This window comes from Platalea leucorodia, assembly GCF_965183815.1.
Source record: "Platalea leucorodia genome assembly, chromosome: 8".
Lineage (NCBI taxonomy): Eukaryota > Metazoa > Chordata > Aves > Pelecaniformes > Threskiornithidae > Platalea > Platalea leucorodia.
Window position 1 is genome coordinate 9,896,276 of NC_138830.1, and position 12,231 is coordinate 9,908,506.

General features: G+C 50.9%; 1 protein-coding gene across 7 annotated transcripts in view; it reads right to left on the bottom strand.

Annotated features, from left to right (window-relative positions):
* The window catches only part of MBNL1 (muscleblind like splicing regulator 1), a 112,025-nt gene extending 100,111 nt beyond the window's left edge, over positions 1-11,914 (bottom strand). The window contains exon 1 of one of the 7 annotated variants that reach the window (XM_082320627.1): positions 11,557-11,914. Coding sequence is in view for 1 of the 7 variants with exons in the window: in XM_082320614.1 (XP_082176740.1) it covers positions 2,823-2,831 (9 nt within the window). In the remaining 6 variants the exon portion in view is untranslated. Of the gene's footprint in view, positions 1-2,095; positions 2,229-2,822; positions 2,970-3,137; positions 3,342-11,556 lie in introns of those variants that run through there. The other 6 variants (XM_082320622.1, XM_082320626.1, XM_082320621.1 and 3 more) reach the window with 6 other exon arrangements.
* Between the last annotated feature and the right edge of the window lie 317 nt (positions 11,915-12,231).

Below are 12,231 nucleotides of genomic sequence, written 5' to 3' on the forward strand. Positions count from 1 at the left end.
CTGGCCCCGATTGCCTACAGAAAAACCTTTGAGTAAAGACTACTCTGAATGATGATTATAATTACTTCCACAATTAGATAATACTACACCAGAGAAATTTTAAATTAAAAATCTCTGCTTCCACTAATTAAACTGGTTTTTTGATACTTCTGAATATAGATACTACCCATTGCCTTCTTAATCTACTAGATCTAAAACTCTTAACATCTTCTGCCACGAGGGTGAAGAACGTGGGTCAGACAACTGCCCAGGAGGATCCAAGCTGCAGGCAGTTGTCGGATACATCTGAACTGGCGATTTCCCGCATTTGCAATACAGCTTCCAGCCCAGAAAAACATGAAGCTCGTGCCGATCCAGCACGTGGCACAGCTGTGCTTCACAACGCTCCTGAGACAGCGAGCATAAAGGAGGATTTTGTGGGTAAATGAAAAGAAATCACAAAGCCAGGCTGTTCCCACCGCAGGGAATGCCGGCACTGTGCAGTGGATGTATGGAAACCATACCCTCCGCTGCAGCTGAGGGGAGTTTTCACAGGACAGTTCTGACACTGCTTCCCGATTCAAGCAAATTACAAATTGCTCACATAATGCCCAAATTTTGCCCATTGATTCAACTGCCTCATAGTACAACTAAGCATCCTTGGACTCAGACCCTTGCCTGCCCATTCAAAATAAATTTAATCCAATGATGGCTTTAAGGAAATGGGACAATAAATATGCCCTGTCACTTTCCCTCTCACGTACTAGACAAAGAAATCTGTTGCCTGCATATCTTTCCTCAGTAGCCCGAGTAAATAACAAGTGCACAATCCTGTACTTTTAGGTGTCATGTAAACTAGGCAGGCTCCACAATTACCATTAATTCATGCATACAACACACAGGGTAATAAGTTTTCAAAATTTTATCAAGTCTGGAGTTATAAAACTTAGAATGTTCAGTCATCACCATCACTCTTCTATTTAAACATCTTTTGTTTCAACTAAGCCTAAAGAAGTTTTGCAGCTCAAAAAGCTCAGCCTTTAAATCCAGGGAAGTCCAATTCCACTTTACAATGTTCTAGTTTACACCTGATCCGACAGGAGCTGAGGAAAGCAGAGAGACATAGGCCTCACAAAATTTAAATTGCAAAAGCACACGCCGCGACCACAGAGCGCAGCTCAGCGTACACCCAGCATCCCCGTCCCCTCCAGACGGACCACCGGGGTGCTCCGCTCTGCAGAAGACCTCACAGGCAGCACTCCCGGCTCAGCCCGCACCGCCCTGCAAGCGGAGAGACTCCCGACACCTTGGGTTTCTGCGCTGGTACGTCCCAGCCTTCCACGTACAGCAGTCTGGTCACCCATTTCAGTGAAACCGGTGATGCCAAGCCTTTAATTTCTCTCTCTTTTATCTACTTTAAACTGTCATAATATTGTTACATGTCAGCAGGTCTGGCAAGGGTAAGCACCAAACAAAAGCAGACAGAGCCCGCACGCCCCAGCGGCAGCCTGCGATCCATCACCGACCTCAGGCTCTCACCCTCAAACTTCCCCTGCAGTAATAAGTACCATCGGTTAATTATTCGTTACGCAAATTATTTCCTTGTTGTCACTTTGGAACATGTTGTCGTTTCATTAGAACCTTTTTTTCTGTAGTGCTAAAGCAGATACAGTCCAGCTATTTGTTCAATGTTATTATTCATTATTTACATACCTCTCTCCTATCCGTTACGTCTCGTTGTTAAACCTGCTCTCATGCAGTTTCGCTATCTCTACTTCTTTGTCACCTGTGTCCTTCTGCTACTGCCATATGTTTGGCAGCATATATTCCCCCCCTCAAAAAATCACCAAAGGAAATAATTTCTTTCTCAAGGAAATAATTATATATTTTTCTAAAATAACCATTTCATACAGACGACATCCCTGCATTTTTCTCTTCCACTATACTAACATCTTAACAAACTGATTTGTTTGCAGTAACTAGATGCAAAACAAAGTTCTGAATTCAAAAGCTTTCTCTAAAAAGTAAAAAAAAAAAAAAGAAAAAAAAAAAGCTCTATTTCCACCCAGTTAATCCGGAAACTCCCGAAGGGACAGGCAGTACAGCCAGTACGTACCCAGGTGGGATTTAGCTCAGCACCGCGATGTGCGCGCACCCAGGCTGGTGACGTCCCTTTGAAGTTACCGTCTTCTTTAAAAATCTAACCTCAATAATGGTGCTTTTTTCCAGCACCCGCGTTTCCAGGACAGAGGCGCGGCACAGCCGGGGGGGCAGCCCCAGCACGGCGGCCCGCCGCGGCACCCGCCCGCTTCACACCGCCTCGGCCCTCGGGCACCCCCGGCCCGGCCCGGCTCGGCCCGGGCCTCCCGCCCAGCTCCGCCGCCGCCCTCGGGGCCGTTCCTCCCCCGAGCGCCCCGGGAGACGCCGCTCGCCCCCCACACCTGCCCCGCACGGCAGCGGGGCCGCGGCCGGGAAGGGCTCCCGGCACCCGGGACGGGTCACGCGTGGCGAGCTTCCACAGCCGGGCTGCAACACCTCCGCCGGCGCCAGCGCCAGGCAGGGGCGCCCGGGCAGGCGCGGCCGCGCCCCGGGGCCCCGCTCCCGGCCCCCCCCGGCGGCGGACGGCGGCTGCCCCCTGCCCCGGCCCGGCTCCCGCCGGCCCGCGCAGCCCGGCGAGCGGAGCGGAGAACCCCGCCTTCCCCCGGCGCCGCCGCCCCTGGCAGGCCCGCCGCCCGCGGGGCCCGCCGCAGCCGCCGCGCCGGGGGAGGCCGCTGGGCCGGGCCGGGCCGGGCCGGGGGTAGCGGCGCCCCCGGGCACCTGCAGCCGCCCCCGCCGGCACTCACCTCTGGCATGCTCGCGGGGCGGGCGGGCGGCGGCCCTGCCCGGGCACGGCGGTGGCGGCCGCGGCGGCCCGGCCCAGTCAGGGGCGCATGCTGACAGCGCCGCCGGCGCGGCGGGCGGGAAGCGGCGGCAGCGGCCCGGGCTCCCCGCGCCGGCCCCGGCTTCCGCCGCCGCCCCCGCCCCGCCCGGAAGCGCGCCCCCGCCGCGGCCCCGCGGGCAGCCCCGGGCCCCGCCACGGCCCCGCGGGGAGACCCGGCCCCGGCCCCGGCCCCGCGGGGAGCCCGGGCCCGGCCCCGGCCCGGCCCGGCCGCGCTCACCTAAGCCAGGCGCAGCCTCCGGGATCCGGGCGAGACAAAACCGAGGAAAAGGTGAAGAGCGGAGGCGTCGCGGGCTGCCCTCCCCCGGGGACTCGCCTCCTTCATCCTCGCCGCGGCGGAGCGGCCCGGCGCCTCATGAGTCACGGTGCCCGAGCCCCAGCACACGTGCCCGGCCCCGCCGCCGCCGCCTCCGGTTTCGGAGGAAAGGAGAAGAAAAAAAAAAAAAAAAAAAAAAAAAGAAGAAAAGCGGGGGGAGGGAAGCGAGTGGAAAATGTCTCCGGCAAAACAGCTCTGCCGGCACCGCCGCTGGCCGCCCGGCCTGCCGCCGCGGGGTCGTCACCACAGCTGGCCTCACGCTGCGCTACCCGTTATAATACCGCTTTTTCCAGACCCCCCCCAAATGCTTTTCCTCTAATGAGGCAATAGTACTGCTCTTCTTTCCAGAGCAGGCAAAAAGACCGTGCTTTCGGCCCGTTCCCCACTCCGTCTTGGCAAACAAAGTGCGTTGCAAACTGCTGATTTTTGCCCGCTTGGTCGGAACAAGGCCAGCCCGAAGGGTGACGGCTGCCGCCGGGGTCCCCGTGCCCTGGGCAGGGGCATCCCTGCTGGCCCCGGGGCACCCAGCACGCACGGCACCCAGCACGCACGCTGGCCAGAGCAGGTGGCTGGCAGCCACCGCGACGGCCGGGCGCTGCTCTGAGCCTCCCCGGGCTCCAAAGAGACCCTGTCCCGTCGAGACCAACAGGGCCATCGCCAAGGCGACAGTTCTGCTCTGCCGAGTGTTGCACGGGCAGGTGTCGGTCCCGCCACACCGCTGACGCCGACGGGAGCAGTGCAGAAAAAGGAGCTACCATAATATAGTCAGACACAACATAAATGTGTCCCTTGCTGGGACGCTCCCATCTAGGGCCACGCGTGAAGGAATCTCAACAAAACAACGTGGCACTAACCTAAGGGACAGAAAAAGAGAAGGACATACAGCTAAATACGCAGAGAGGCAGGCAGGCTGCCAGGCCGGGGGACACGCAGGGTCCGGTCGCACTGGCATCAGCCCACTGGGATGCAGAAAGCGGGATGGGAGCTCCAGACAGCGGTGGGGATGAAACGATGGAAAGAACTGGAAACAGCCTGCCAACGCCAAGACTGGAGGAAGCACAGCAATGATCTTCCAAGATTTAAGGACACTATAAAGAGCAGGGAACAATCTTGTCTCTGTATTTATGGTGGTGAGGACAAGAAGATGGGCTTAAACTGCAGCGAGAGAGATTCGGGCTGGACTTAGAGGGGAAAAAAGAACGGACAAGGGTACTAAATCAAGGTTAGACACTCATCTCAAGGAGTGATTCAGGTACACTCCATCCTGCCTGGGGCAAGGGAATGGATTAAGTGACCTTTTGTGGTCCCTCTTCTAGCTCTTTCCTCCTCTGACCCTGCTGAGGTTTACTCTTTTTGATCTATACTTCTCTTTTAAAGTGTGCAGTCTGTTCCATCCCCGAGGCTCACGATATACCTCTTACATTGTTAATTCTTTTTTTTTTTTTTTCCATTTGCCATAAAAGATTCCTGTGTCTTTGAAAACCATGTTTTTCATTTCTCTATATTTTACTATTTTAATAAAAATCAGTAGCAGGATTCTCTGTCTTTTGATATCTAGGCAGCAGTCGTGTCTTAGCCAAACTGACACCCAAACCCTACAAATATTTGCAATGATTCCAGGAGACATTTTGCTTAGTATTTTTTTTTCAAAGTATTATACCATATGATGCAACTGTTTATTGATAAGTCTGAGTACGTTTCAATGCATATACACATACATTTTCAAAAAACCTCAATTATTCTGTTTTCCGTTAAACTTTTAATTTCAATTTCTGTTTTCTTCCATAAGGAACAATTCAGAGAACTGTTACCTTACGGCCAGTGGTGAACAGTTTCTGTTCCTCCCTGGTCCCTGTTGCTAAATGTAACGGTAGGCCAATTAGTCAAGACAAGGAAATCCCTGCTTCCCCCTCGGCGAAGGCTCTGCCTGAGCAGCTCCCGTGGGTGCCGAAGCCCAGGCCGATGCCCGGCCCCCAGCCTGTAGGTATCTCGGCGGCAGGTTGCCCAATGACCAGCGCGGTTGCCCACGGCTGCTGGCTGCCAGCGCTGCACTCCTGCCTCCCCGCAGGAATGACTGTTACCGCAGGGAGCTTCCACAGAGGCTTCAACCGCTTGTAGGTTTGGAAAGCATTACCAAATGGGCATGTCAAATGCTCGCAGCTCCACCTTCATAGAGCTTTCTCCTCACTTTGGTTGTGAAAATTAAGAGCCATCAGATAAACAAGTGTTCACCAAGAGTGTGAATCCTATAAAGGAGTTCTGCTGCCAGTGTAATCTACACCATGCCAAAAAGACATCATAATGTCTATAAGGAGGCAATTTTTTCTGAAGTCCTGTAGTTGTTAAGCATCGTTCCTTCACTGGCAGGGACTGCAGCATGGGGGCAGGCACAGCGAGAGGAGAGGTTCAAGGGCTGCTGCAAGGAGTTGTGTACCACACATTTCAGAAATTAAAACACAAAAAACTATAGAAGGTTTTTCCATGGTTAAGTTTTCAAATTTGGTCTGATCTCCCTTCTAACTCCCTAACAGCTCAGGCCAGTGCCCCAGCCCAGCACAGGCACTGCACCAAAGGGGCTGATTTAATGCTCTGGTGCACGTGCTGCTTGGCATGTCCCATGTCTCTCCTCCTGCTCACCTCCTTTTGTGTGGAAATACAAGATGCTCCGAACGCCTCTGTCCTTTACACCTTATGCTCCTTGGTGACTTTATTCTGAATTCTGATCCTTCTATTCTTTACTATTTTCAGTGCTACTACTGCACTGGATTCTCTCAACTGGAAGCGCACGGTGGCCACAGCAACACCTGGGGCTGGATGCTGTGACAAGCAGCAGTCGTGCAGTGGTGCCCTGTTGCCAGAAAATAAACACAAGGCCTCCCTCCCCCCTGAGCAGGCTCCCATTTTCAGACGTGGTTTAATTTCAGCCTGCCTCTGTTTCCGCAGGCTGGGACTCCCATGCCATGTATTTTTTTAAACTGTGAGGCTGGTGTTCGTTCCCAGTCAACAGCAGATTACAAGGAAACTACAAGGTACATCGACATCAGGGAAGACAAGGAAAAAGACAAAGGCTTTATCTATCATCTCCAGTATCAGGAGTGTAACTTGCTTGTGTTAAGCATCTCTGTCAACACAGGCACTTTGTTTCAACTTTATTTTTTCTACCAAACAGACTGGGGGTTATAGTTCTGCTAGAACTTTGCCTTTCCATCTTCTCCCTCTCGTGCTTGTCTTTTCCCCCCAAATCTTGTAATTTGTCTTTATAATTCTGAGCATCACCTGCTACCCATACTCAGTTGTTCCAAAACACGTTTATTTTTACCTTACAAATGAAAAAAATCAGTACTAAAGGGGCATCTCCACTGCAACTGAATGCTACTTTTATTCATTTATAGATACTGAGCTTCTGAAAGTTCAAATGATCGCCCAGAATTACATCCGCCGCATCCTTCAATCCGTAATAGAATAAGCCAAACCTCTTTGGTGTTTGCTTTGAAATTTATTAGGCTTGGAGACTAGAAGAAATTTGCCTTTAAATTTGCCTTTTTCCCTGATCTGTACTCGGGGCTGAACTAAGCAAAGAATTCTGTTTTGTGAAATGATGTGATAACGTGCTTTTCAGCTTTAATGACTAATTCCTCACTTTTCTTTGGGAGACAAATCATATTACCTGCTCAAGAGATCTGAACTCCAGCTGTTTCCTTCTTAAGGCTTTTTGTTCTATTATACAGCCTGACATGAATATAATTAACTTTTCTTTTTGTGTGCTCTAATCACACCCTGCAACAGACCACGCAGCACTTCTGAACCCACAGCGAGAAATGGGATGCCTTGAATGTCCCTCCCTGGGAGCTGCCCAGCCCGAGCAGCCTCGGGGAGCGTCCTGGAGTGCCGAGTGCCTGAGGAAGCCAAGGCACGTCATTGACTGGGAGAGCTTTCTGATATTTTTCTGTTTATCTTTTTTAGCTCTTTTATAGAAACTGGAGACTGAAAGGACATAAAGAAACATTCCTTTTTCTTTCAGGAAAATATGCCATGAATTTACACTTGTGTTTCGAAGAAGTTTAATCCAGATCACTAAAAAATTCACGACAATTGGTATCCCGTTGTATTTTTCTATTTGCCTGACATACGTGACTTTGCCTGTCATTATATAAAGCAGCAGCGGTACAGATGTACCACTCAGATAAGATCAGCATTGGTTGCACACGCCTTGATAGTCTCTGGGAACGAATATTGTAATGGATCATTTGTCGCTCTTCCTGTTTCTGTTCTATCACAAAGAAATACGTGAGGCTGTTTCCTTTCTATATGCTTACATCAGTACGCTGGGCATTTTCAAAGCAGTTGTTCCGGTCACAAAGTTTTCTGTACAAACTCCTCACTGCCCAGATTTCTCTTAAATAGCTTCGGTAGGCCAGTGTCTGCACAAATGATCTTTTCTGTACACAGAGCTAGCTTTAAAAAATAACTGGTGTCTAAACTGTGCCTCCTTGTCCTGCCTCGGCAGCGGCAGCAGGGTGGGTACGTGGACACCGAGATGCTCACAGCTGGAATGGCAGCTCCCTACCCAGCCCCCTCCACCCCTCTTTTTAAAGGGCCTAGCTCCACAGCCGTTACTTGGTTGCATTGGTAATTAGGTTTATTTAGTTTCATTTTCCCATCAAGTCCATTTTCACGTGACAGCACACAGCAACTTGCCTGCTGGGTTTGGTACTTGCTGCCTGCGATGGCAGCAGCCCTGCCAGCCTCCCCTGCCAGCCCTGCCGGGGAGCTGCCACCGCCACCGCCCGGCCTTTCTTCTGGTGCTGGCTCCTGCTGGGAGCCCTGCTCAGACATGTCCCTGCTTTGACAAGGTGCGGGGCCAGTTGTTTGCCTTATCGTTGGGTTTATGCCCTGTGGTGTCATTTCTCACTATATCCTATAAAGTGACTGTATTCTATTTCACGTAGGTTTATACAAGTTACAGGGGGTTAAACCCTCGAGCACAGATGCCAAGCACAAGCTCTGCAGTAACAAGATGTCCAGGCAGGGCATGGTAAAGAGGAAACCGTAAGGAAATCACAGATCCAGGGGTCTCCCAGATTATCATCTGATCATGGTAACTACCATCTGGGATACCAAACAAGACAATGGACTGATTATCTTCCAGCAGAGAAAGATAAAGAAATATGTCATTGTACACTTAGCTTCATATGTCATTCAAACAAAAAGACATAAATTAGGAGACAAGGGAAAAAAGAAACACGTTCTGTACAGAGAAAGTATTTTGAGAGACATTTTATGTTTTAGAGTCATTAAGTGTTATTACAACTGGAGCAAAAAAGAGGAACTCTCTTGGCTGAGCTAACGCAGCCCTCGCGCAAGTGAAGCAAGAGTCTGACCTCTGAAAATTGTGCAATGGTTGCCTGCTCTTCCCTCCAAAACCCAGTGAGGAAGGCGGCAGGGCCAACAATGATCCAGCCCGGGCCGGCAGAAGCCCTGCAAGCACAGCAGTGGGACACCAACGTGTCCTGGGTGCCATGTGTGAAGATGGCTGTTGGCATCCTCTTCATCACTACGCCTCAAGCGGAATAAAAGCACTTCCCACTTCAGTTCCTACTTCAGAATGATCTGAAGGGTAAAGTTTAAAGTGAAAACTCTGAGTGACAGGTCATCCTCTAACAGGCATGGCATTAGGGACACAAGGTGAAAATGTATTTACATTTTCTCTTTGGCATTGCAAACGATAAATACTCTGAAAGATGACTTAAGTCTGCAGAATTGAGAAACTTGTGTTATGGATGACTTAGCCATGATTTCTAGCCCTCCCTCAGAGATCAGTTTCTTAAGACATTCAGTATGGGCAGGAGAAGGTAACCTGTGATGCACGAACCATGGCTACTTTAAGCGCCAGCTCAGCAACCGTTTTTCAATCATTACTCCATAAAAGCAGCCACCCTGGCAGTCTGCTGCCTGCTGCCTCCCCATGCAGCCTCAGGGTCCCTATAGAGGCCTGGTACCTATAGACAGGCAGGCGTATGTGACTGGAGGTGTGCAAACTGATGCACACACGGCCAGCGAGGACCAAACCCTCCAGCTCGGCTTGCACCAGTGCTTTACTTCAAACCCCAGCTCCTGCTTGAGTAAGATTGTAAATTGAACAGGAATCTTTTGCTGAAGAAGAAGAACAAAAGAAAAAGTCAGTGAAGAACCTAATTTAATTCAGAACTAGCTGAAAAAGTCCCTGGACTCCAGCCAGCTGCGTAGCTGGCGCTGGGTGAGTGCGGCCTGGACGAAGCGTCAGCCCTCCCAGGTGCCCGGTGCCCCAGCGCCCTCCCCGCCTGTGCTGCACTGCGCCGGTGCCCACGGTACCCCTGGGCAGGAACGGGCGCGGAACGGTTTGTTCAGCTGCACAGGCACTTCCCGCCGTGCACCCGAAAGCAAAGCTTCTCTCCTTAATATTTACAGTAACATAGCACTTAAAGGATAACTCCACTAAGAGATCCGCAGTCTCCTTAGCAGCCTGCCCCCCGATCCGCACAGTGACTACAGCAGCACCAAGCTGCTCTTCGCTGCAGATCGACTGCAGAACTCCCACCCACAAGGGGTACGGGGTGCTGCCATACCCCTGTCTGTTAAACAGATAAATAAAAATCACAGTGCAAATCCATCTAGCTTGAAATATGTCTTGTGGCTTCATTTTGTCATACCAAATAGCTGGAATACAATAGTCACAAAATAAACCTTGTACTCTAATTTTCCTTTTTTTTTTTTTTTTTCCTGGTCTCTATTAAAGGCAGATACACAAGTTACTGCAAATGCAGACTAAACAAAATTACGGTCCTGGACAAGCTATTCGATGCCTTAGGCTGTTATTTGTTCGACACTCCTGAAACTCAAGTTCCCCGAAAAGGTCGGACATTAAATTTCAGTCTTGCCAATAAAGCAAGCAATCGTTGCATCTCTTCTAACACAGTGCAACTTCTCCAGTAACGAACTTCCGCTTCTGCTTCACGGCAACACGGAGGCCATCGCTTTCACACTACAGTGCTAAAACTTTTTTTTTCTGTTTTAATGATACTATCTGCATGCGCATTTTAGTAAAGATAATGTACAAATTTCGGACTTGGCCCTTTCACTGTATTGTCCTTTTATTTTAAAGCCTCCTGCAACTGCCAATGACAATATTTTTGTTAAAAGTAATAAAGTATTTAAAATCTCTACTAGTCTACAAGCATATAAATGAGCAAAATCCACACTGTTAATTTCACAGCGAATAATTATGATATATGCTACATCCTTTGCGTTCTCTGTAAAGATGATTTCTTTATTGCTCTTCAGTTCGTGCTGGAGCCCAGCTGGCAGTGCCAGGGTCCACTTTAACCTCTATGGGGAGCAGCGCGGATGCTCAGCCCGGGTGGACCCTGCCTGCGATCCAACATAGTATTTAATCACGGAAAACTGGCGGGACGTTCACCGGCAGCACCGTATTTCATTGCAGGAAGCTGAGGGTTCACTCTCAGGGGATTAATGTCACTTTAATTTCTTGTGGGCTTTACCAACGAGTCCTGGGGAGCTGGAATGGGGCCGGGGAGTGGTGCTCCGGGGACGGGCACCCACCCGCCTTGCCCATGGCTGGAGGGGACCCCCGCGGGGGGGAGCAGCGCTTGGCCCCCATTGAGAAATACACCCGAATTGCAGCACAACTATGGCGGTGGTGCCTCAGCGCAAGCATCCTGCCCTGTCTCCACCAACAGTACAGAATAAACTGTTAAACAAACTCATGGGGCTCTTGAAAGCACATGAAAATCTTTCTCTCAACTTTTCCAGCGGAGCAAGCACTGCAGGAGATTAACTAGCAAAATGATAGTAAAGCAGAAGACAAAAGAACGATGCATCCGCCGGCGCTGTGGCGGCCGGCTCCCGCGCTGGGTTTGTCCCACATGTTCCTGGGGGTGGGCTGGTGCTCGCTCAGGGTCCCAGAGGAGCTCCACACCGCGGGGGTCCCGCTGCGCCCCCAGCAAGCCCCAGTAGGGTCTGCTTTAGAATCTGGCTGCTACTTTTAATACTTTTAAGAACTCCAGAGTTTTGTTAGGTAAACTTTGCACAACAAAATTTTACATTTCGTGCTCATTTCTTTAACGTATTATTTAAGTCTTCCCTAACTTATCTCAAGATAGCAACACCTATATGCCAAAGTAGGCGCAATGAAATGCAGACATTATAAACCAATTTAGCTTTCTGAACAACTTACTGTAACCCACTAAACAACTGTACACTGTTCTGCTGCGAATTTGCACAGTCGGCAAGGGCCACAAAGTGGGGTAAAAAGCGTAATTCTTACCTGGGGGGCTTGATGCGCGGGGTGCGTCGGCGTGTGCTGCAGCGCTCTGGCAGCGCAGCCACCGCCTCCTCCGGCAGCGCGCGGGGCTAATTACAACATGCTTTTTTTGCAACAGTGGGATGGTGGCCTAGCGAGAGGGGAAACGGTGAAAGGCCAGAAGAATTACGCTTTCCAAACCCTATAGGTCTAAGGATGTGAAATAAGCTATTCGCAGTAGCATACAGCAGTAACCATGGCGACAGGCTGTGGTTTGCATATATATTTTCTTAAAGAAGCAAAAATTACTTTCAGTTAATAAAAAAAGAGACGCAAGGGGAAGTGCTTTTGCATTGCAGCCACATCTCGAGTTGCAGCGCGGCTGGCTGCTGGGGAAGCTCGCGTCTCGGGCACAAATGCGCATTCTGAAATGCACCGGTTGAAGACGTCTCCGCTGCGACCCGTTAATCTGCCCATGGGCATCTGGCGGGGGGACAGGCTCAGGCTGCCCAACCGCGCCATCGCCCGCAGTCCCTGGAAATGGGGCGATGGTTGGGGCGGTTCCCCTGGGGCTCCCTTCCTGCTGCGAGCCGCAGATAACAGCTGCCCGGCCAGCACCGCCGCTGCTGCTGCCGGCACACTGCTGGCAGTGCCCACAGCACAGCTGGCCTCACCGGCCAGAGACATTTAGAACCATTT